This window comes from Schistocerca cancellata, chromosome 2 (assembly GCF_023864275.1).
Source record: "Schistocerca cancellata isolate TAMUIC-IGC-003103 chromosome 2, iqSchCanc2.1, whole genome shotgun sequence".
NCBI classification, from domain to species: domain Eukaryota; kingdom Metazoa; phylum Arthropoda; class Insecta; order Orthoptera; family Acrididae; genus Schistocerca; species Schistocerca cancellata.
This window is the reverse complement of record NC_064627.1, coordinates 971998389-972022026: the sequence shown is the minus strand read 5'-3', so window position 1 is coordinate 972022026 and position 23638 is coordinate 971998389. Positions and strand designations below refer to the sequence as shown.

The following is a 23638-nucleotide window of genomic DNA, read 5'->3' as shown; positions in this document are numbered from 1 at the left end:
TACCCGACTGTAAATTGTTGCTCATGTCGGCACCAATGACTCCTGCCGTCTGGGTTCAGAGGTCATCCTCAGTTGGTACAGGCGGTTGGCGGAATTGGTGAAGGCGGAAAGCCTCGCTCGCGGGGTGGAATCAGAGCTAACTATTTGTAGTATCGTTCCCAGAACCGATCGCGGTCCTCTGGTTTGGAGCCGAGTGGAAGGCTTAAACCAGAGGCTCAGACGATTCTGCGGAGATCTGGGGTGCAAATTTCTCGACCTCCGCTATCGGGTGGAGAAATGTAGGGTCCCCCTGAATAGGTCAGGCGTGCACTACACGCCGTAAGCGGCTACAAGGGTAGCGGAGTACGTGTGGAGTGCACATGGTTTTTTTTTACGTTAGAGAATCCCCTCCCTAGGCCCGACAAGACGCCTCCTGAGACGCGGCAAGGTAGGAGTAGGCAAAATGCAACAGGGAATAACAATATTAATGTGCTAATAGTAAACTGCAGGAGCGTCTATAGAAAGGTCCCAGAACTGCTCTCATTAATAAACGGTCACAACGCCCATATAGTACTAGGGACAGAAAGTTGGCTGAAACCAGACGTAAACAGTAATGAAATCCTAAACTCAGATTGGAATGTATACCGCAGAGACAGGCTGGACAGTGAAGGGGGAGGCGTGTTTATAGCGATAAGAAGTGCAATAGTATCGAAGGAAATTGACGGAGATCCGAAATGTGAAATGATTTGGGTGAAGGTCACGGTTAAAGCAGGCTCAGACATGGTAATTGGATGTCTCTATAGGCTGTTGTAGCTGAGCACCTGAAGGATAATTTGGAAAATATTTCGAGTAGATTTCCCCACCATGTTATAGTTCTGGGTGGAGATTTTAATTTGCCGGATATAGACTGGGTGACTCAAACGTTCATAACGGGTGGCAGGGACAAAGAATCCAGTGAAATTTTTTTAGGTGCTTTATCTGAAAACTACCTTGAGCAGTTAAACAGAGAACCGACTCGTGGCGATAACATATTAGACCTTGTGGTGACAAACAGACCCGAACTATTTGAAAAAGTTAACGCAGAACAGGGAATCAGCGATCATAAAGCGGTTACGGCATCGATGATTTCAGCCGTAAATAGGAATATTAAAAAGGGTAGGAAGATTTTTTTGTTTAGAAAAAGTGACAAAAAGCAGATTTCAGAGTACCTGTTGGCTCAACACAAAAGTTTTGTCTCAAGTACAGATAGTGTTGAGGATCAGTGGACAAAGTTCAAAACCGTCGTACATAATGCGTTAGAAGAGTATGCGCCAAGCAAGATCGTAAGAGATGGAAAAGAGCCACCGTGGTACAACAACCGAGTTAGAAAACTGCTGCGGAAGCAAAGGGAACTTCACAGCAAACATAAACATAGCCAAAGCCTTGCAGACAAACAAAAATTACGCGAAGCGAAATGTAGTGTGAGGAGGGCTATGCGAGAGGCGTTCAATGAATTCGAAAGTGAAGTTCTATGTACTGACTTGGCAGAAAATCCTAAGAAAGTTTGGTCTTATGTTAAAGCGGTAGGTGGATCAAAACAAAATGTCCAGACACTCTGTGACCAAAATGGTACTGAAACAGAGGATGACAGACTAAAGGCCGAAATACTAAATGTCTTTCTCCAAAGTTGTTTCACAGAGGAAGATTGCACTGTAGTTCCTTCTCTAGATTGTCGCACAGATGACAAAATAGTAGATATCGAAATAGACGACAGAGGGATAGAGAAACAATTAAAATCGCTCAAAAGAGGAAAGGCCTCTGGACCTTATGGGATACCAGTTCAATTTTACACAGAGTACGCGAAGGAACTTGCCTCCCTTCTTGCAGCGGTGTACCGTAGGTCTCTAGAAGAGCGTAGCGTTCCAAAGGATTGGAAAAGGGTACAGGTCATCCCCTTTTTCAAGAAGGGACGTCGAACAGATGTGCAGAACTACAGACCTATATCTCTAACGTCGATCAGTTGTAGAATTTTGGAACACGTATTGTGTTCGAGTATAATGACTTTTCTGGAGACTAGAAATCTACTCTGTGGGAATCAGCATGGGTTTCGAAAAAGACGGTCATGTGAAACCCAGCTCGCGCTATTCGTCCACGAGACTCAGAGGGCCATAGACACGGGTTCACAGGTAGATGGCGTGTTTCTTGACTTCCGCAAGGTGTTCGATACAGTTACCCACAGTCGTTTAATGAACAAAGTAAGAGCATATGGACTATCAGACCAATTGTGTGATTGGATTGAGGAGTTCCTAGATAACAGGACGCAGCATGTCATTCTCAATGGAGAGAAGTCTTCCGAAGTAAGAGTGATTTCAGGTGTGCCGCAGGGGAGTGGCATAGGACCGTTGCTATTCACAATATATATAAATGACCTGGTGGATGACATGGGAAGTTCACTGAGGCTTTTTGCAGATGATGCTGTGGTGTATCGAGAGGTTGTAACAATGGAAAATTGTACTGAAATGCAGGAGGATCTGCAGCGAATTGACGCATGGTGCAGGGAATGGCAATTGAATCTCAATGTAGACAAGTGTAATGTGCTGCGAATACACAGAATGATAGATCCTTTATCATTTAGCTACAAAATAGCAGGTCAGCAACTGGAAGCAGTTAATACCATAAATTATCTGGGAGTACGCATGAGGAGTGATTTAAAATGGAATGATCATACACTCCTGGAAATTGAAATAAGAACACCGTGAATTCATTGTCCCAGGAAGGGGAAACTTTATTGACACATTCCTGGGGTCAGATACATCACATGATCACACTGACAGAACCACAGGCACATAGACACAGGCAACAGAGCATGCACAATGTCGGCACTAGTACAGTGTATATCCACCTTTCGCAGCAATGCAGGCTGCTATTCTCCCATGGAGACGATCGTAGAGATGCTGGATGTAGTCCTGTGGAACGGCTTGCCATGCCATTTCCACCTGGCGCCTCAGTTGGACCAGCGTTCGTGCTGGACGTGCAGACCGCGTGAGACGATGCTTCATCCAGTCCCAAACATGCTCAATGGGGGACAGATCCGGAGATCTTGCTGGCCAGGGTAGTTGACTTACACCTTCTAGAGCACGTTGGGTGGCACGGGATACATGCGGACGTGCATTGTCCTGTTGGAACAGCAAGTTCCCTTGCCGGTCTAGGAATGGTAGAACGATGGTTTCGATGACGGTTTGGATGTACCGTGCACTATTCAGTGTCCCCTCGACGATCACCAGTGGTGTACGGCCAGTGTAGGAGATCGCTCCCCACACCATGATGCCGGGTGTTGGCCCTGTGTGCCTCGGTCGTATGCAGTCCTGATTGTTGCGCTCACCTGCACGGCGCCAAACACGCATACGACCATCATTGGCACCAAGGCAGAAGCGACTCTCATCGCTGAAGACGACACGCCTCCATTCGTCCCTCCATTCACGCCTGTCGCGACACCACTGGAGGCGGGCTGCACGATGTTGGGGCGTGAGCGGAAGACGGCCTAACGGTGTGCGGGACCGTAGCCCAGCTTCATGGAGACGGTTGCGAATGGTCCTCGCCGATACCCCAGGAGCAACAGTGTCCCTAATTTGCTGGGAAGTGGCGATGCGGTCCCCTACGGCACTGCGTAGGATCCTACGGTCTTGGCGTGCATCTGTGCGTCGCTGCGGTCCGGTCCCAGGTCGACGGGCACGTGCACCTTCCGCCGACCACTGGCGACAACATCGATGTACTGTGGAGACCTCATGCCCCACGTGTTGAGCAATTCGGCGGTACGTCCACCCGGCCTCCCGCATGCCCACTATACGCCCTCGCTCAAAGTCCGTCAACTGCACATACGGTTCACGTCCACGCTGTCGCGGCATGCTACCAGTGTTAAAGACTGCGATGGAGCTCCGTATGCCACGGCAGACTGGCTGACACTGACGGCGGCGGTGCACAAATGCTGCGCAGCTAGCGCCATTCGACGGCCAACACCGCGGTTCCTGGTGTGTCCGCTGTGCCGCGCGTGTGATCATTGCTTGTACAGCCCTCTCGCAGTGTCCGGAGCAAGTATGGTGGGTCTGACACACCAGTGTCAATGTGTTCTTTTTTCCATTTCCAGGAGTGTATAATGTTGATCGTCGGTAAAGCAGATGCCAGACTGAGATTCATTGGAAGACTCCTAAGGAAATGCAATCCGAAAACAAAGGAAGTAGGCTACAGTACGCTAGTTCGCCCACTGCTTGAATACTGCTCAGCAGTGTGGGATCCGTACCAGATAGGGTTGATAGAAGAGATAGAGAAGATCCAACGGAGAGCAGCGCGCTTCGTTACAGGATCATTTAGTAATCGCGAAAGCGTTACGGAGATGATAGATAAACTCCAGTGGAAGACTGCAGGAGAGACGCTCAGTAGCTAGGTACGGGCTTTTGTCAAAGTTTCGAGAACATACCTTCACCGAAGAGTCAAGCAGTATATTGCTCCCTCCTACGTATATCTCGCGAAGCGACCATGAGGATAAAATCAGAGAGATTAGAGCCCACACAGAGGCATACCGACAATCCTTCTTTCCAAGAACAATACGAGACTGGAATAGGAGGGATAACCGATAGAGGTACTCAAGGTACCCTCCGCCACACACTGTCAGGTAGCTTGCGGAGTATGGATGTAGATGTAGATGTAGATGTAGAAGCCAAGACAAATATCATCTTGTAAACATTTCACGGAAAAGGTACTGTCACGAAATATGCCAAATTTAAGTAAATAAAAAATAGTGAGCATATTTCAACTGGGGGCTCAGCCGGGATACCATATTTCAACTGGGGACTGTAGCCGGGATGTTGTGATCACGTGATCTTCAACAGTGCTACGAAGAAGAAAATTTTTGTGTGTTCATACCAGATTTTCAGAATGTGTGTTACAGTATTGGTGTTCATCGGGAAGTAAAAGTTTTGGAGAAGAAATGTTTTGTCAAAAAATATAATTTTCGACAGAAGAAGTAATTTCAAGAATTTTGGTCAGCAATCACATGGATGGAAAACGTGGATTTGCAACAGTCGAAGAGTGTTCCAGATAAGTCACGAAACACTCGTATTTGGTTAAAACAATATTTTTATCTTGTTTTGTATTGTTCTGTATAATTTTTTTTTCTTTTTCCACAATGACTTATGAGATTTTCGAGAGTATTGTGGCTAAAGTAGAAAGCAGTAATTTAATAGACTTTGAAAATCAGGACAGGCCAAATGATACAGAAAGAACCGGTCAATTTGATTTAAAATGTTTTCTTGTAATTCTCACGAAAGAAATTAAACAATAAGTTGATGACAATAAGACTTACTGGGATGAAAAAATTGATAACATTTTGTTGCAAGTCCAAGCAGTTAATACCCAAGTGGGTGATCTTTCGAACGAAGTTGGCAGTGTTGAGGAAAAAATTGAATCTGTGGAAGCAAAAGTAAATGAAATTGATGCTAAATTCAGCGATGAAATTAATACTGTAAAAATGAGTTACTGGCAGATAGGGAAAGAAATGTAATCGATTTTAATGAGATAAAAGGTGAAATTAAAAATTTGGATGAGAACACAAAAGTTTTAGTAAAAAATGTAGAACAAAAAACTGACAATCGTTTGGTTACTCTAGAAAAAAAAGTAGAATGCAATGATTTAGGAACAAAAAATCTGTCAAAGAACTTGGCGAAAAAATTGAAAGTTTTGACATTGAATTTCAAAGCAAAAATCACAATGTCAACATATGCAATCTTGTATCTAATATTCCAGTGAAGCACTTTTCGGTAGATGGACCCTTACATCCTGTTGATTTTATACAGTATTGTAAGGATTGTTTTTTACCTCACTCTCCAGATGATATGAAAATTAAATTTGAGAAAAAATTCTTGGAAGGGCAAGCTTTGACTTGGGCAAACCAGATTGTAACTGTGGGGATGACCTTTTCAGAATTTGAATCAAAATTTCTGGAAAATTTTTGTGATGATCTTAAACAAACTAGAATCAAAAGTGAATTTTTGAATGGGAGAAACTATAGAGAATCAGATGGGAGCATGAAACAATTTTGCAAAGGTGAACTTCAAAAACTTATTCATTTAACAAAACCTTTGGATGACTTGATCAAAATTGATACCTTAAAGAGGAGATTGCCATCAGCAATGCAGTTGAGTTTAGTTCATTGTCCTGATAGTAATGTTGAGCAGTTTCTCAATTATATTGAAAAGTTGGATAGGGTAACAACAAGAACACACAGTGGGTTTAGTCGGAAAGGTAGTGGTCAAAATTGGGGAAATGATAACTATCAAAAAAGTAAACAAAACAATTATCATGGTGTCAGTCAAAATTCAGGGGGATAAAACAATTTTCAAAAGAAGGACCATAATTTTCATCCAAAACAAGAACAACAATTTCGCAGAAATAATCAACTAAACAGGGAACACTTTAGGGATTAAAATCACAGAAATTTTGATAGAGATCAGTACAATAGAAACTGTCAACAACCAGGTAATGTTTGGCATAGGAATAGGAACAGAAATGTTGATCAGAGACATTGGCAGAACCACAATCAGCAGTTCAAACAGGAACCGATTATAATTCAGGAAATAAAAAACCCCCTTGAAGGTCCACAAGGTTGAGGCAGAAGGTGAGCATGATGAAAGGACCAATGGATGTGATAATCATAAACCCAAACATGACAGTTCCAAACCTAAGCTATCACATGAGGTCATTAGTTGTTACTTATTGAAGAAATTTCAAGAGGAAAATAATGATGATATTGATAAAGATAAAATTTTCACTACACAAGAACATACAGTAGATAAAGGTAATTGTGATTCATTTAATTTAACAGAGTTTTACACTTGGGCAGAAAAGAACAACACTTTGTCAGATGATGTAATTTGCAGTAGTTTAGAGATGTGTGTGAATGAAAGAGAGAATGCATGCTGTGAGAATGAAAATATTGGTGAAAGGCATCTGGTAACTTTAGAAAGGGGAAATAATATTTTGGGGGATAATTTGAATGTGTATGACCTGAATATGTATAATGATAATGATGTTGATGATAAAGTTGATAATGATGGTAATGGTATTGATGATGATGTTGAGGAAAGGTGTTTCATTAGTTTAAATAGTGAGTTGGGTATACACATGGTTGAAAATGGATTAAATAGTGAGAATACTATAGAAATTCCCAGGGATGTTACCAGGATGAATAAGGCTTGCAAGCATGGTGTATGTGAAAGTGTGAATTTTGAGTTGTTGGTAAAGAATCTGACTACACAAATAATGATGACATATGTATAACTTCTAGCCTAAGTGAAACATTTATAGATACTAATGACACACACACATTTCTTATGAATCTATGGCTGAACAGTGAAACTATTTCTTTTGACAAGAACTTTAGAAAGATGCTTATTAATGTATGTGAAACTATATGTCCTGAGTGGTGGAAAAAGATGAGATATTTTATTTTTGAAAAGCTGAAGGATAAGTACTTCAATAGTAAACAATGTGATTTGGATGAAAATTCTTGGCTATTTGAGATAATAGAGAGTACTAATGACAATTTTGTATCTTGTGCAAATTTTATAACTGTGACAAATAATACATATAATGGTATACCATATGATTCTGGTAAGTATAGGTTTGGGGAAATTGAAAGTGATTTATTACGTGAGGATACAGGTTCTGAGAAAAGTGATCAATTTTGCAGTCCTTATATAAAAGTTCAAATTGGGTCATGGATTGGTAAATGTTTAATTGATACAGGAAGTGAGATCTCGGGAATATCTGAAAGGTTAAGCAAGAAATTGAATGTGGGGAAAGATTATGTTTAAATGCCAGTTTTGGGGTAAAGATAAAAGGTGCTACTGAAAAGAGCAGTAAATTGGTAAAAAGCCAGGCTTTAGTGACATTTTTAATTGAAGGCAAGTTGTTCACACATGGAAGTTTTATAATTCAGGAATTTAATGAGGATTTTCTTTTGGGTATGAATTGGATAATAAAAGTAAATACAGCATTTGATTGGGTTGGAAGAAAACTTTTGATAGAAACTATTGAAAGGGAATACATTCAGACAAATTTTGTGAACACACTTGGTGATCAGAGTAATGGAAATTTATACAGTATCAATTTACTAAAAGAAAATAGATTGGAGAATATTGAAATTCATAGATTTGATACTGATGAAGTTGAATTTGGGAATTTAGTAAATTTGAAAATTTCAGAAACACAAAATTTATCTGTGGAGCAAAAACAACAGTTAGAAAACCTGCTGTGGGAATACAGTGATGTTTTCAGGGTAAAGGGTTATCAGTGTGAGCTTCAGGTGAAACCTCATGAACCACTTTTCATAAAACTCTACAGTATTACAATATCAAAAAGACCTGCTGTCGAGAAAGAGCTGAAAAAGATGGAAGGATGTAATGTAATAGAAAGGAGTATCAGTGCATATAATAATCCTTTAGTAGTTGTTTCGAAAAAAGATGGTGGAGTAAGATTGGTTTTCGACTCTAGACACTTAAACAAAATGTTGTTCAGACAGACAGACCATCCCAAAAATATTGATGAGTTATTCTATAAATTTACAGATATAAAATATATGTCAAGTTCGGATCTAACTTCGGGTTTTCATCAGGTACCACTTTCGGTTAATTCTAGAAAATATATTGCTTTCTTGTACGATGGTAAGAGTTAGCAATATTGTGTTGTGCCATTTGGGTTAAATTCTTCTGTTTCCAAATTTATAAGAGCTTTGGATCATGTACTGGGGCAAGAACTTGCATCTAAACTGATAATTTATGTAGATGACATTTTGGTTATAGGACAAAATTGGGAGGAACATTTTTTGATTTTGAAGTCAGTTTGTGAAAAACTTAGAAAAATGGGGATGACATTGAAATTAGAGAAATGTAAGTTTGTAGTTTCTGAATTAAAATTTTTGGGTCATGTTGTCACAGACAAGGGAATTTTGGCAGATCCAGAAAAAATTAAAGCAATTTTAGAAATTCCTGTTCCTAAGACTAAAAAACAAATAAAGTCATTCTTTGGGTTATGTGGTTATTACCAAAAACATATAAGTGATCAGAGTCTGAATGCACCATGTTTAAGTCAGTTACTTAAGAAAAACACTGTTTGGGTTTGGGATAAAAGTTGTCAGGAAGAGTTTGATAAAATTAAGCAAGAGTTGAGGAAGTATCACTTATTACACAGACCTGATTTTAATTTACCATTTTGTTTGAACACTGATAGCAGTAATTACGGGCTTGGAGCAGAGTTATTTCAAGAAAGAGTAGAGAATGGAGTTAAAATACATTGTACCATATCATTTGCGAGCAGAATGTTGCTCAAGCATGAGAAAAATTATACAGTCACAGAGAAGGAACTTTTGGCAATTCATTGGACTTTTACAAAATTTAGAATTTACCTTATTGGGCATAAAACCATAGTATTTTCGGATCACAAAGCTTTGAGTTACTTACAAGAGTGCAAATTATACCACAGTAGATTGACCAGATGGGCAATATTTCCGCAACAGTTTGACTTTGAAATCAAGCACATAAAAGGTTCTGAGAATGTAGTAGCTGATTCACTTTTAAGGTTACCAATCAGGGGAGAAAAGGAGATTTTTGGACAAGAGGAGGAAAAGCAATTTAAAATTAAATACCTGAAAGGGGTGGAAAATGAGAAAACAATTAGAACTATGTGTAACAAAATTAGGAAAAATCTAAATTTAGATCAAAGTTGGAAATTAATCAAAGAATGTTTAGGCAAGAAGGGGTATGAGGAACTTGATAAATTTTACAAATTACATTTTATTTCGGAGAACAGATGTAGATTCTGATAATTGGAAACCGTGTTGGCCAGAGGCAGATGCTGAAAAGCTGATTATTTACATACATGAAAGTTTTGGTCATTGTGGGATAGAGAAGTGCATTCAAAAGATACAAGAAAATGTTTATTTTTACAATATTAGAACGAAGGTAAGAAAACAATTGGCAACCTGTGACAAATGTCAGAGAGTTAAAGTGAGCAATCAAAGACGTGGTGGAGAGATGCAAAACATAATTCCTGAAAAACCTTTAGATCTTATCGCTGTGGACTTATATGGAATGTTACCAAAGAGTAAAGGTGGTTACTGTAACATATTTGTTATGGTAGATGTATTTTCAAAATTAAGTAAACTATATCCAGTGAAAAAAGCTACTAGCCATGAAATTATAATAAAAATTGAAAGAGATTATTTCGCACAGGTGGGTAAACCAAATGCTATATTATCAGATAATGGTTCACAGTTCACCGCCAAACTTTAGAAAAAGTTTATTGAAAGATCAAAATTGAAGCATATACTTATATCTGTTTATTCTCCATCCACCAATCCTGCAGAAAGATATATGAGGGAAATTGGGAGACTTTGCAGAACCTATTGTAGCCATAAACATCCAACCTGGTTTGAGCACATTCGAAATTTTGAAGATATTATGAATAGCCTACAACATGGTTCCACAGGATTTTCATCATATGAGATTATGTTTAATATCAGACCTCCAAATTTTATATCAGAACTTATTGAATTTCCTAAATGTACACCTTTAACTATGCAAGAGAGAGAAGATATTGTCAGGGAAAATATGAGAAAACAACGGGAAAAAAGGAATAAAAGACATAACAATAGGGTAAAATTAACCACTTTCAAAATTGGGGATCTTGTTCTGGTCAAATCTCATGAAAAATCAAAAATGTTAACTTCAAAAATTAAAACATTCTTTGATATCTATATTGGGCCTTTTGAAGTCATAGAAAATCCACACCCTAATGCTTATCGTTTGGTATACCCTAAGTCAAAGAAATTATTTGGTCTCAGGAATGTAGTCTCTGAAAATGTATAAACAGAAATCATAATTTCAAAATTTAAATAACCTATTTTCATCTAAAACAAAAGTCCTCCGCTGGAATATGCTTGCTGGAACATAACTACCTGTACAACCAAGTATGTATATTTACATGTATAAATTAATAATTTGAAGTCACATGTTAATTGAAACTGATGAGAAAGCACTGTTGTAACAAAGAATGAGAGAAAGATTTATTTTAACTTTTTTACAAAAAAAAAGTCTCCATAGTGAGCATTTCGAATTTTTCTAATTTTTGGAAGCTAAGTCTTCCCTGTGGGTGAAGGCATGCATGTGAGGACATACATGCAAAGATATAAGTTTCAAAACCAATTTTAGATAAAGCTTTATGATATATGAGCAATTTATTGTTCTTTATACTGATGTTGTGGGGAGCGAAAGTAGTCTTCACAAGAATGTGACTTGTAGTAATATTGTAGTAGAGAGGCAAGTGTACACAAATAATTGTCAAAAAAATTTTTAGGTAATACTGATGTATCTTTAGCTGTACTAAAAGAAAGGAAATCATAAGTAAAAAAAATACAAAAAAACACGAGTAAAAAAATATATACAATTCAAAAAGAAAATCATAAAAAATATATACAAATAAAAAAACATGAGTAAAAAATACATAAAAAATTCAAAAACAAAATTAGAAGTAAAAATATATAAATGGCAAATATATAGAAAAAAACACTACACTATATATGTCCAGTGTCATTTTTTATTGCACAATATGTAAGCAAAATGAAATTAACATTAATATGGGGAACAAAAAATTTAATTATGAGAACCAGTTGGCACAGTGTGACCAAAGAAGTGGTTGTAGATATCTTATTCTAGCAAATGAGTTTTACCTTACTATTATTTTCAATATGTATGCTGTATTTTAGAATATTTTTCATGTGTGTTTTATGCCATGTATATTTGTCATGTTAAATAATTTCTTTACTTGAATTTTTTGTGTATGAGATTGATGGGGAAGGATCATTGCAACAACAGCCAGTAACAAGTCCACAGATTCGAAGAGTCCAAATTTGGAAGAGGTTATCAGACTGCATCATTACTGTACTAATTCTGTAATACAGATCCATTACTGAGTGTGGTCAGGATTTTGTTGTATATGTTCATAACAACAAAAGCCCCGGGGAGCAGCTGTAATGGATCTGGGAGATATGTTATTTTCTACTGGATTTGTCGATACCAAATTTAATGTGGGAAGTTGGTAATGTTTTCTTATATTTTTGTGAGAATTTTTTTAAATTGTAATTTGCCTTATTTTATACTAATTTACTTATATTTTTGAGAGTGACAGCATATTGATTACTATTAGTAGATGTGACGAAGAATATCAAAGAGACTGATTACAAGTGGAAGCTTGTGTGTTGTGTAAAATGGCTTTGACGCTGGAGTCGTCTTTGACTGTAGGCAGTCGGCAGTGAACTCTTGGTGTGTGTTGATGGTAGAACAATGTGCAGGTCGCCGTCATAAATAATTTGCTAGTGAACAGGAAAAAATGAATTATGTTACTACTTTTTTATATAAACTTTAAGAAGAAACCACATTCGAAGAAATGGTATTTGAAGCACTAAAAATGAGGCAAACGCATTGAACCAGGTCGTTTCTGCAGCCGACGAAACTGCATTGTGGAATCATACTTCCACTAGACGACTGAAACCAAGACAAATATCATCTGGTAAACATTTCACGAAAAAGGTACTGTCACGAAATATGCCAAATTTAAGTAAATAAAAAATAGTGAGCATATTTCAGTACGTTAGCGATCTCGTCTAAATAAGCGGGAAATCTAGTAGAGTTAACATCATCAGTATCAGTATATTAGTTCTGGTCATAATGTTTTATGAATGTAGTTAACAAAAGTAGATTGCACTGACTACTTCTCCCTATTAATGTATAATGGAATGTATTTCATTTCTATGAATCCTGTCCTTCAAGACGGAATTTGTGGAACACTATGTGTGAATAAATGACAGAGTGGATGATGTTCAAATGTCAGTAACAAGAAATTCTTTCAGGTGCTCTTGGTGAACGCACTCGTATGGTACTGGTCAATGCGGTTTATTTCAAGGGCAACTGGAGCATACAGTTCAACAAATATCTCACAGAACCTCTGCCTTTCCATCGACCATCGGAGCCAGTCAAAGATGTGGACACCATGCTCGTCAGGGACAGTTTTATGTATGCAGAGATAAATGAACTTAATTCTCAGGTTCTCCTGCTTCCGTACAAGGTATTTCGTCTGAAGACAGGAGGAAAACATAATTATAAAGCAATCAGTTTCATTCAAGTTCAAACAAAGATACAAAACATAGATTCGTCTCAGCTTTAAGAGAAATCGTGGCCTACTGAATGTTTTAAAGTTGATATTTTCCTTTGCATAAGCAAAGTGAAAGCAGCAAGTTTCAAGAAATTGTAATAATTTGAACAGACAAACCGAAAGGACATATACTAATGTGAATCTTAAATCTCCATTATGTTGTATTTTATTTTGTCCAAGAAAACACAACACTGTACGTGTAATAAATTTTTTACTGGTAAATCAGTTTCATGCAGCTTCATGCAATAAAATAAAAGAAGAATATAAAACATCATACTGTGCGCGTACCGCAACTAATATGATGACAACAAGAATGTATTTCTGCTTTAATAATCAACGTGAAAATAATTAATAATAAGATTAACACATACTAGAATCTACAGTAACGTTATTATTCATAGCTACTAAGCCAACCACCAACATTTTAATACTTCTCAAGTTATACACACAACACTATTGATAAGAAGTCGGAGTACTTCTTTTCATAACAATTCTCATACAGTGAGGTGACAAAAGTTGTGGGGCACCTCCTAGCATCGTGTCGGACCTCATTTTGCCCGGCATAGTGCAGCAACTCGATGTGACATCGACTCAACAAGTCGTTGGAAGTCACCTACAGAAATACTGAGCAATGATGCCTCTCTACCAGTCCATAACTGCGAAAGTGAAGCTGATGCAGAATCATGTGCACGAACTGACCTCTAGATTATTTCCCATGAATGTTCGATAGGATTAGTGTCTGCGATCTAGGTGGCCAAACCATTCGCTGGAGTTGTATAGAAATGTTCTTCTGACCAGTCGTGAACTACTGTGGCCGGGTGACATGGCGCATCGTTGTTTGTGAACATTAAGTCTATGAATGGCTGAAAATGGTATCCAAGGAGCTGAATATAATCACTTTTAGTCAATGATCGGTTCAGTTGGACCATTCCACGAAAACATAGCCCACACCATTATGGAGCCACCATTAGCTTGCACAGTGCCTTGTTGACAACATTCGTGGGATCTGCACCACACTAACCTTGCCATCAGCTATAGGCAACTGAAATCGGAACTCATTTGACCAGGCTGCTGTGTTGCAGTCTATGGTCCAACCGATATGGTCACATGCCCAAGAGAGGCGCTGCAGGCGATGTCATGCTGTTAACAAAGGCACTCGGGTCGTTCGTCTGCTGCCATAGCCCATTAAAGCCAAGTTTCGCCACTACTGTCCTAACGGATACGAATAAGTTCGTCGTACGACGCACATTGATTTCTGCGGTTATTTCACCCAGCGCTCCTTGTCTGTTAGCACCGACAACTCTACGCAAACGCTGCTACTCTGTCACTAAATGAATGCTGTTGGCCACTGCGTTGTCTGTGGTGAGAAACCTGAAATTTGGTATTCTCGACACACTCGTAACACTAAGTCTGGCTCCAAGTCCATTCCGCGTTCGTAGTCTGTAAATTCCCGTTTGTTTTTCTTTATTGTCATTTTGAAACCTCTTACAAGGTAGGCCGGCAGCGGCAAAACTACGCCGCTCTTCGGCCACAGATAAGACATTCAGTACGAAAGGAGACATCAAAAAACGAAACAAACACGGTGGATGAACAACAGTAGACAGAAAAAATTAAAATACATGAAACCGTTCACAGGTGCAATGTCCAAATAAAAAACGTTCTGCACTCGGACATGAACAGAGACGACAGAAATGACACACGTGAACGGTGGAGCACAAACGACGAAACACTGTATCACTAACACGATGGCACACACAAACACTAGGCGATGATCTGCAGCGCATGAATGTTCACTGTTCGTGTATGAGTCCAGGGACCTACCAAAGGGGAAAAAGTTGGGGAGGAGGGAGAGGGGGAGGGTGTAGATTCCAGTGGCAGAGGAGCGGGGAGGGGGAGGAAAGAAGGTAGGGGAGGGGGGTAAGGGAAGCCCAGGGGGAGAGGAGGGAGGGAGGAAGAGAGGAGAGAGAGAAGGGAGAGAGGGTGCCCTTGGGAAAAACACAGGGGTTAGGAAGGGGAGGATCAAAGTTGGTAGGAGGGATAGATGGATGGGATGAGGGTGTCATCAGGGAGGGGGAGTTGGCGGAAGCCACCTTGGGCAAGGGTATAGAGAGTGGAGAGATGGAGAGCGGGTGGGATGTGGGAATGCAGGTGTGGCAGAGGACAGGGGTGGGAAAGGATGGGAGAGACAAGCGGGTGAGGGCGATCAAGTTTGCAGGAGGTGTAGAGGATCTGTATCCGTTCGAGGAAAAGGAAGAGGTGCAGGAATGGAATGAGGTCAGAGGATCCATGTGGGGGAGGGAGGAGGATGCAATAGGCGAGGCAAAGCGCATTGTGTTCCAGGATTTGAAGGGATTTGTAAAAGGTAGGAGGGGCGGAGATCCAGGTGGGTTGAGAGTAGCAGAGGATAGGACGGATGAGAAATTTATAGGTATGGAGAATGGTGGAGCGGTCCAGACCCCATGTGCGGCCAGAAAGGAGCTTGAGGAGATGGGAGCGTGCCTTGGCTTGGATAGTCCAGAGATGGGGGGGTCCAGGAGAGGCGACGGTCAAGGGTGACGCCAGGGTACTTGAGGCTGGAGGTGAGGGTGATAGGATGGCCATAAATGGTGATACAGAAGTCGAGGAGACGGAAGGAAGGGGTGGTTTTGCCTACAATGATCGCCTGGGTTTTGGAAGGATTGAACTTGAGCAACCACTGGTTACACCAAGCGGTGAACCGGTCAAGACGGGATTGGAGAAGGTGTTGGGAGAGCTGCAGGGGGGGGGGGGGCGAGAGCAAGAAAGGCGGTGTCATCGGTGTACTGGAGAAGGTAGATGGTTAATTCCCATCGTGCGCATGTAAATACGTCGGGAAGTTTTTCACATGACTCACCTGAGTACTGTTCTTCTATGCACTGTGAACACAATACTACCACCAACTGCATATTTACATATCGTTATCCCATGACTTTTGCCACCTCAATATACAGGGTGTCCCAAAAAGAATGACCTGATGTTAACCTGTAATAATATTGAGACAAATGTCACTAGGTAACTGAAACAGCGCTAGATGTAATCGGCATGGTGTAGAGTCCGCTAGATGTCGCTACGAGCGCTGACCTGGAGCGTGCAGCCAGTCTCACGCAATATGGCGTCCGCGCAACAGAAGGCGTATTGTGTTATTGAATTCAGTCGTACTCAGTCAGAGATCGCGGTTCAGCGGGCGTTTCCTATTCGATTTCGTGCTAAACCACCATCACCAAAGAACATTCGACGGTGGTATAAACAGTTTGAAGAAACAGGGTGCCTCTGTACAGGCAAAAGTCCTCGCCGGCCACGCGTACCTGAACAAACAGTGGAACGAATCCGCCGAGCATTTGAGCGGAGCCCTCGCAAGTCTACGCGTCGTGCTAGCCGAGAACTTGCGTTACCGCGCGTGACAGTGTGGCGTCGTGTGTTACGGCGTCGTTTAGCCCTCAAACCATACCGATTATAACTGGTATAAGCTCTTCGAGACACGGTACTGACAAAGTGAAGCGAGTGGACTTTTGCGATGCTATTCTAGAGGACATGGAAGATGACACTTTTATGTCACGGTTGATATTGAGCGCTGAGGCAACTTTCCACATTAACGGTGCTGTTCACCGTCATAATGTGCGTATATGGGGGCTCGAAAATCCTCATGAAACAACTGAACACGAACGTGATTCACCAAAAGTAAATGTTTTTTGTGCTGTTTCGCAAAGCAAGGTTTATGGACCCTACTTTTTTGAGGAAGAAACCGTAACAGGACAATCATATCTTGCAGTGCTCTGGAATTGGTTATTCCAACAACTTGACTCTGATAATTTCATTTATCAGCAAGACGAAGCGCCACCACACTGGCACAACAACGTGCGCAGTTTCCTCACTGCCAACGTGCCACAACGTTGGATAGGGCGTACGGGACTGCGAGACCAGGCTTTACGCTCTCGGCCTCCTAGGTCCCCTGAGTTAACACCACGTGATTTCTTCTTGTGGGGATATGTTGAACAATGTGTTTACGTTCCTCCCTTACCTCGTGAGATTGATGAACTTAAGCCAGAATATCAGCTGCTGTAGCTTCAGTGACAGAAGACACGCTCAGTTTGGGATGAATTCGGCTATTAGCTAGATGTCGTCCGTGCAGCTAATGGAGGACATAATGAACATTTTTGATGGATTTTTATGAACTTATGTCTTTTCTGAGTAATTTAGTATGCAATTTTTTGGTGTTAATCCCTTCTTCCTAATAAATAATTCTATTTAAAATCGGATAATTCTTTTTGGGACAACCTGTACAGCGCAAACTCGGTGACATCCGTGTTTTATGAAGAGGTTAATTGATGTATTAATGTCTTAAGCCTCCTTATAGCGACTCCTTTCTAAATATTTATCCAGTTACGTGGTTTTTGCAGACTAAAGCAGTAAAATAAGAATTAAGTTACATAGTTTAGCATACAATATTTATGATTATACGAGGGCTGTTCGTCCATAAAGGTCCGATCGGTCGGGAAATAGAAACCACAGCGAAAATCAAAAACGTTGGAGACACTATTTTGTAGGCATCTTTACGTGCTCCCTGCGCGCTGAGAACTGAATAGAGCAACGTCACCCAATCGACGGAAATACTAGAGGCACTGCCCAACCTATCTGTGCGCAGCTTCGGGGGATTTTCGCTGTGGTTTCCATTTGGCTACCGGTCGGACCTTAGTAAACGAATAGTCCTCGAATTATTTTCTCTAGCTGATTGCTCTGCTCCGTGTAGTATTAAAACGTTTTTCTTCTTTGGTTTCATTTCGCACATCAGGCCAACAGAATTAGTATGCTGATAATTTTACCCAGAGAGTTAAATGGCCTACCAGATGTCGAGAAGAATCTTACGAAAGTGTCTCTTCAAGATATAGTGTCCAGAATGTACAAAGCTGAGGTATACGTATATTTACCTAAATTCAAAATGGAGTACGCAACATCACTTTCAGGACCACTCACGGACGTAAGTGCAATTCTGATACCTAAAAATAATATTAAACGACTGCAATTTTTGATACGTTACAGTTTGTCATTGCCAGGAAATTGCTGTATTTCTCAGTTGTTCTATTAGTAAGCATCATTAAACACAAAATAGTCATATAAATGTAAAACTGTTAATAATGAGCAGTGTTATATGGCGCAAGAAGAACCGATAGCTAAACATTCCTTAGGGAAACATTACATTTGGTCAGGAGTATTTTAATAATTATTTCTATATCAGCTGACGTCAATATTTCAGTTATTGAGAAGTGGATAAATTTTGTCGCTGGTAACATAATTACATTTTCTTGTCCTTCGTTGAATTTAATTTGTAGACCGTTACAAGGCTGTCTGAGCGCCCTTGCTGGAGCATATTTTTCGTGCAGCACTACGCTTTTTAACATGTATAGTCGGTATGCTACTTGAAACCTTAGTTAAATCTTTCAGCAATGTTGTTCGACGTACGATCTAATGGACATACCTTGTTTTCAGCACGCGAATAATATAGTGTTACTCTCATTCCACGAAGTTCCACAACTCTTTGCTGGCTGTTACAGGAAAGCCCGTATGAAACGTTAGAATCAGAACGTAAACAGAGGTACCAATGGCCTGATTTTTTCTCTTTTTCGTGGAAAAATGTCATTACCGGCCCAAATTATGGATGAGTAACAGAGAGAAAACGAGACTGAAACATATGGTAAGGATATCAAACGTAAATCACAGCTGAATCTCTCTTCAGATAAGAAGCTAAAACGGTACGACAGTCATCCAAACAGTTATTCACCAGTACCGCTAAAAGAGGCCATCCCCACTCTTGATAGCAGCCAGTGAGATTGCGTGTATTATCCAGGACTGTAAGTATGGTGCAGCGGCAACAAAGGTCAAATAAAATAAAAATTTAAGTATTCAGGACTTCGCTATAGTTGAGCACACTTTACGACTATTGGCGTTGTCGCTATTGTCCAAGCGTCCAACCGAATAAAATGGCAGCTGGAATGCTTTCTCCCATTAGCTGCGAAGATACCTTAGATCTCCCCAACATTGAGACACTTTTAGAGGTTCTTTGAACGTAGCTCCTTTAACGCTTCACGTGGAAGGCTGAGTAATTAATGTAAACATCTGCACAGCTCCTATAGTATGGGTTGGGGGTGCTCCTTTGTGTGTCACATGACTGGGAGCACGAGTTGGGCATTGTTAATTGTCACATTGTTGTAGTGGCTTTATTGGTATCTACACTTTCTAAGTGCTACAGATTGTTTAATTGTAGCCCACAAAACATCAAAAAATAAACTCTTAGACATACATCTTTAAAAGAAGAATCTAATGTTTCTTGTGAGTGTAGGAACACACACACACACACACACACACACACACACACACACACACAAAAGAACAGTAGCTTAACAAGGTAATTCACTTTGTTTCCAACCTGTTTCCTTAAAATACGAAAAAAAGCTGAATTCAAACCGATCTTGAATGTCCGCATGTCAAAAAACCCGCTCTTTGAGCGACTGTAGCGTGTCCTTGGTAATCCCCTCCCCTACGATTAACTGGGTACAAACATTTTCAGCCTCACAAGTCACATGAACCGGGACCAGCTTTTCAGCCTCATTCCGTGCATCATGATAGAGATTGATGCTTCTTCTTTAATCATCATTCTTCTGATTGGTTTGATGTTCCCCGCCACGAATTCCTCCGCTGTGCCAACCTCTTCATCTCAGAGTCCACTTGCAACCTACTTCCTCAGTTCTTTGCTGGATGTATTCCAATCTCTGTCTTCCTGCCCAGTTTTTGCCCTCTACAGATCCTTCTAGCACCATGGAAGTCATTCACTTATGTCTTAACAGACGTCCAATCATCCTGTCCCTTCTCCTTGTTAATTTTAACTCAGTTGCACCGTTTACCTAGAATTTGCCTAGGTTTCAGTCGGGATAACCCAACCTTCTTCAGAATAACAGTATCTGCCGTTTGTCCATAGTGGACATCGTCAAGCTAAAACTATAAATCCATAAATTATCGTCAGACTGTCAAACTTATCTGGAACTGCCTCGACCCCACTTCGCGACCGCGATGCGGCAGCCACGAGTCATCCTTTCATCCCGAATTTTAACCCCACTCTTGAACCTTTCTTTTATTTCCGTCATTGTTTCTTCTATGTAACAGATTGAACATTACGGGCGAAAGTCCACATCGCTGTGTTACACCGTTTTTAATCCGAGCACTACGTTCATGTTTCCTCCTGGTTCTTGTACACATTTTATATAACCCATCTTTCGCTGTAGCTTGCTCTTACTTCCTCAGAATTTTGACCACGGTAAATACGGTGACTCTATGGAACAAATTTGTTTCCAAACGAAACACCAAGCGCATATCGTCGACATTTGTGCTGTTGTGCAAAAATTTTTGATACAGCGCTAAGGTAAATGGGGGTAAGAATTCAAGCGAAATGTATTTGCTGTGATACGAGCTACCGGAGAGCAACGATCCCTTGGCTCAAAATATTCAGGAAATACCACTGAAAACTCTCCAGAATTTTGTTGGTTGAATCAGGTTCACCGTGCATAGTAGTACTTATCTTGACACAGCTTACAGGATGGGCTTTTAGTGTGATAATGATTACAGGTTGGTCGAAACCGATTGCTGCATTGTGAAGCTCTTTTGTGGTTGTGTCGTAAGAAAAATAAGCGCTGTGCCGGATCAGTCTAGGGTCTACGATCCTTTCCTTTCATGGGAACTGTGTGGGCAGACTGAGCTATGAAAAAGCATCTGTGAAATCTAGATAGTAGGAGAGAGGTCCTGGCAAAACTGAGGTGTGAAGGCTGGTTGTGAGTCAAGTCTGATTGGCTCTGTTAGTAAGAACTTGCCAGCAGAAGGTATGGTTAGAGGTTAGCGTCCCACCCAGGATACAGTTTTAATCGGCCGCGTTCTAAAGCAGTGAGCACATCGCTGCGGAGTGATACATTCTTTCGGGATTATATATATAAAAAAACAGATTACTTAAAATAAAAAACTGCCATATTTCTGCTGCAGGAGTGTGGGAAGAAAATCAGTTTTACGACCTGAGTGGTTGCACGACGTATCGGTAGAACGCGTACATTTCAGCCAAGGGGGAAGTACTGTCAGGTGATTAATAAATCAGTCATCACTGAAAAATTTATGGAATGTGGTCATACAACTGAACACGTCTATCACATAAAAATTTCTCTACCATTAGCTGATCCAGACAGGAGGGTTGCAATATCGTACTGATGAATGGGTTCGTACTGCCAAATTATTTGTAAATGTCTCCAGATTTTTTAATCACATATCTTCAAACAGTTTCATTCAGTTTCCTGCTCCCGTTCTTCGCGCTTCACTTTTCTGGTCGACTGGAACCCGCTTTTTGTAATCGGTACTTGATCCCACTCCACAATTTTTATCCCTCGCACTCCTCTTCATTACCAGATCAACCGTTCTTCAATGCCTCAGAATGTATCCTATCCACGTATTCCTTTTTTTTTAGTCGGGCTGTATCGTGAAATCTCTTTTACTTCTTATTATTTGCAGGACTTGTTAATTATCTACTCGATCTATCAATGTAATCTTCAGAATTATTTGTAACACCCTTTGCAAAAGCTGCTATTCTCCTCTTGTCTCTACTGTTGGTAGTCCACGATTCACTTCGTAATAGGCTACAATCCAGACAAATACTTCCAGAAAATACTTTTTATACTTGATTTTAATGGATTTATCTTTATTCAGAAACGGTTTTGTTGCTGTTGTGAGTATATATATTAAATCCCGTTTGTATCAGCTTTCTTCCATTATTTGGCTGTCCAAATAGTAAACTGATATTATTTTTTGTCTCATTTCCTAACCAATACCGCCAGCATTCCCTCACTTGATTCGACTACATTGCACCACATTAGTTTTACCACTGTTGATGCTCAATTTATAGCCTCGTACGAGGACAGTATCCATTCCATTCCACCTGTGCTATATGCTACCCGTGGCTTTATAGATATGAGCAGACCATAGTGGCTCGCCTTCATGCATTCTTTTTTAAAAAAATTGTGACAAAAGTTCTTCTGGCCTGTTATTTATTTTATACGTGACATGTAAGTGCTGTCTCTTTCTTTTATTGTTAATCAGTACTTACACTTTTATATAAAAAATTCTCTTTTCCCATGAATTAGTAATTATGTTATAGGCCACTTTAAAAATTTAAATTCTGATGTGTTGAAACCTGGTTAATAAGACTAAACATTGTGACCGAGGGCTCATTTGTTTGCAACTTTAATTTATAAGCGATCACTGAACCAAGCTGCCATGTATAAAACGTTAAAGCTTTTATTTCTTCTCTTGCTCTGTGTACAGACCTAATAACGTAGGGTATAAGCTACAACTCTGTCTCGTTCCCTTCTCAACTACCGATTTCATGTCCTTCATCTCTGAAGCGCTATCTAACGGGGACCACAAATAAAATTTTCTCTTTTACGTACATTCGATCCCTTTGCTAGTTGAACTCCTCATTGATAGCCGTATTAAAAATTTTCCGTTCGAAACCCGTACAGTTCAGAATCTATAGTGCAATCATGCAAAATCGTCGTGAGAATTGAGGCAACCATTGCACCGACTCACCAGGTTGAACCAATCCTTGGAGGTCTCCGAAGCCGTCATGGGGAGAGATCAGGCCTATAGGACGGGTGCTCGAATGTCTCCCACGTAAGTTGGCATAACATCTGCATTACGAGATTTACGTTACGAGGACGTCAGTAATCATCAAAGAGCAGCGTCCCTTGACAAAGTTGATTTTCGACGTACGTGCTGCTCCGTACACGTTCTTCATTCTCCTATAGATGTCTGCCGGTGTTTGGCCTTCGGCGGCCAAGAAAACAATAACAGTACGTTGGTCCTGAATGGGCGCATTTGGTAATAACGTCGCCAAAATTCACGTCATTTCCGCAATTACTTCATGTACATTGGGAAGGCACGAATGCCACACTAAATCCATTGTTTACATGTCGGTGCTTATATACCCACTTCGGAGTCGCACTAAGTTGCATATTCGAGCAGAAACACCGTCAGACGGAAATTTTTTGATCGCTCCTTGTAACTGTAAACTTATCTAAGAAACGCTTGCAGGGGATCTGCATTCAGTCAGTAAACGTTGCAAACTAGCCTTCTTATGACTACACTATAGTTTAGTGATTCGATTAATATTTATTTTATAAATTTTCTTTCTATACCCTCAAATGAAATTGGTAGAATTTTATTTTTATTAACAGTACTACGAGGACGTGCTGAAAAGTAATGCATCCGAATTTTCTATGTGATAACTCTTCAAGCTGTTTAAATAAAATAAACTTTAGTAACATTCTACATCTTTATTCTTCATATTTACATATTCATTTCTCGACACATTCACTGA

General features: G+C 40.2%; 1 protein-coding gene across 1 annotated transcript in view; it reads left to right on the top strand.

Annotated features, from left to right (window-relative positions):
• Positions 1 to 23638, top strand: part of LOC126162938 (serpin B6-like) — a 113171-nt gene that overhangs the window by 39502 nt on the left and 50031 nt on the right. Inside the window, exons 5-6 of the mRNA XM_049919767.1 lie at positions 12917 to 13131; positions 18026 to 18211. Coding sequence (XP_049775724.1) covers positions 12917 to 13131; positions 18026 to 18211 — 401 coding nt within the window. The remainder of the gene's footprint in view (positions 1 to 12916; positions 13132 to 18025; positions 18212 to 23638) is intronic.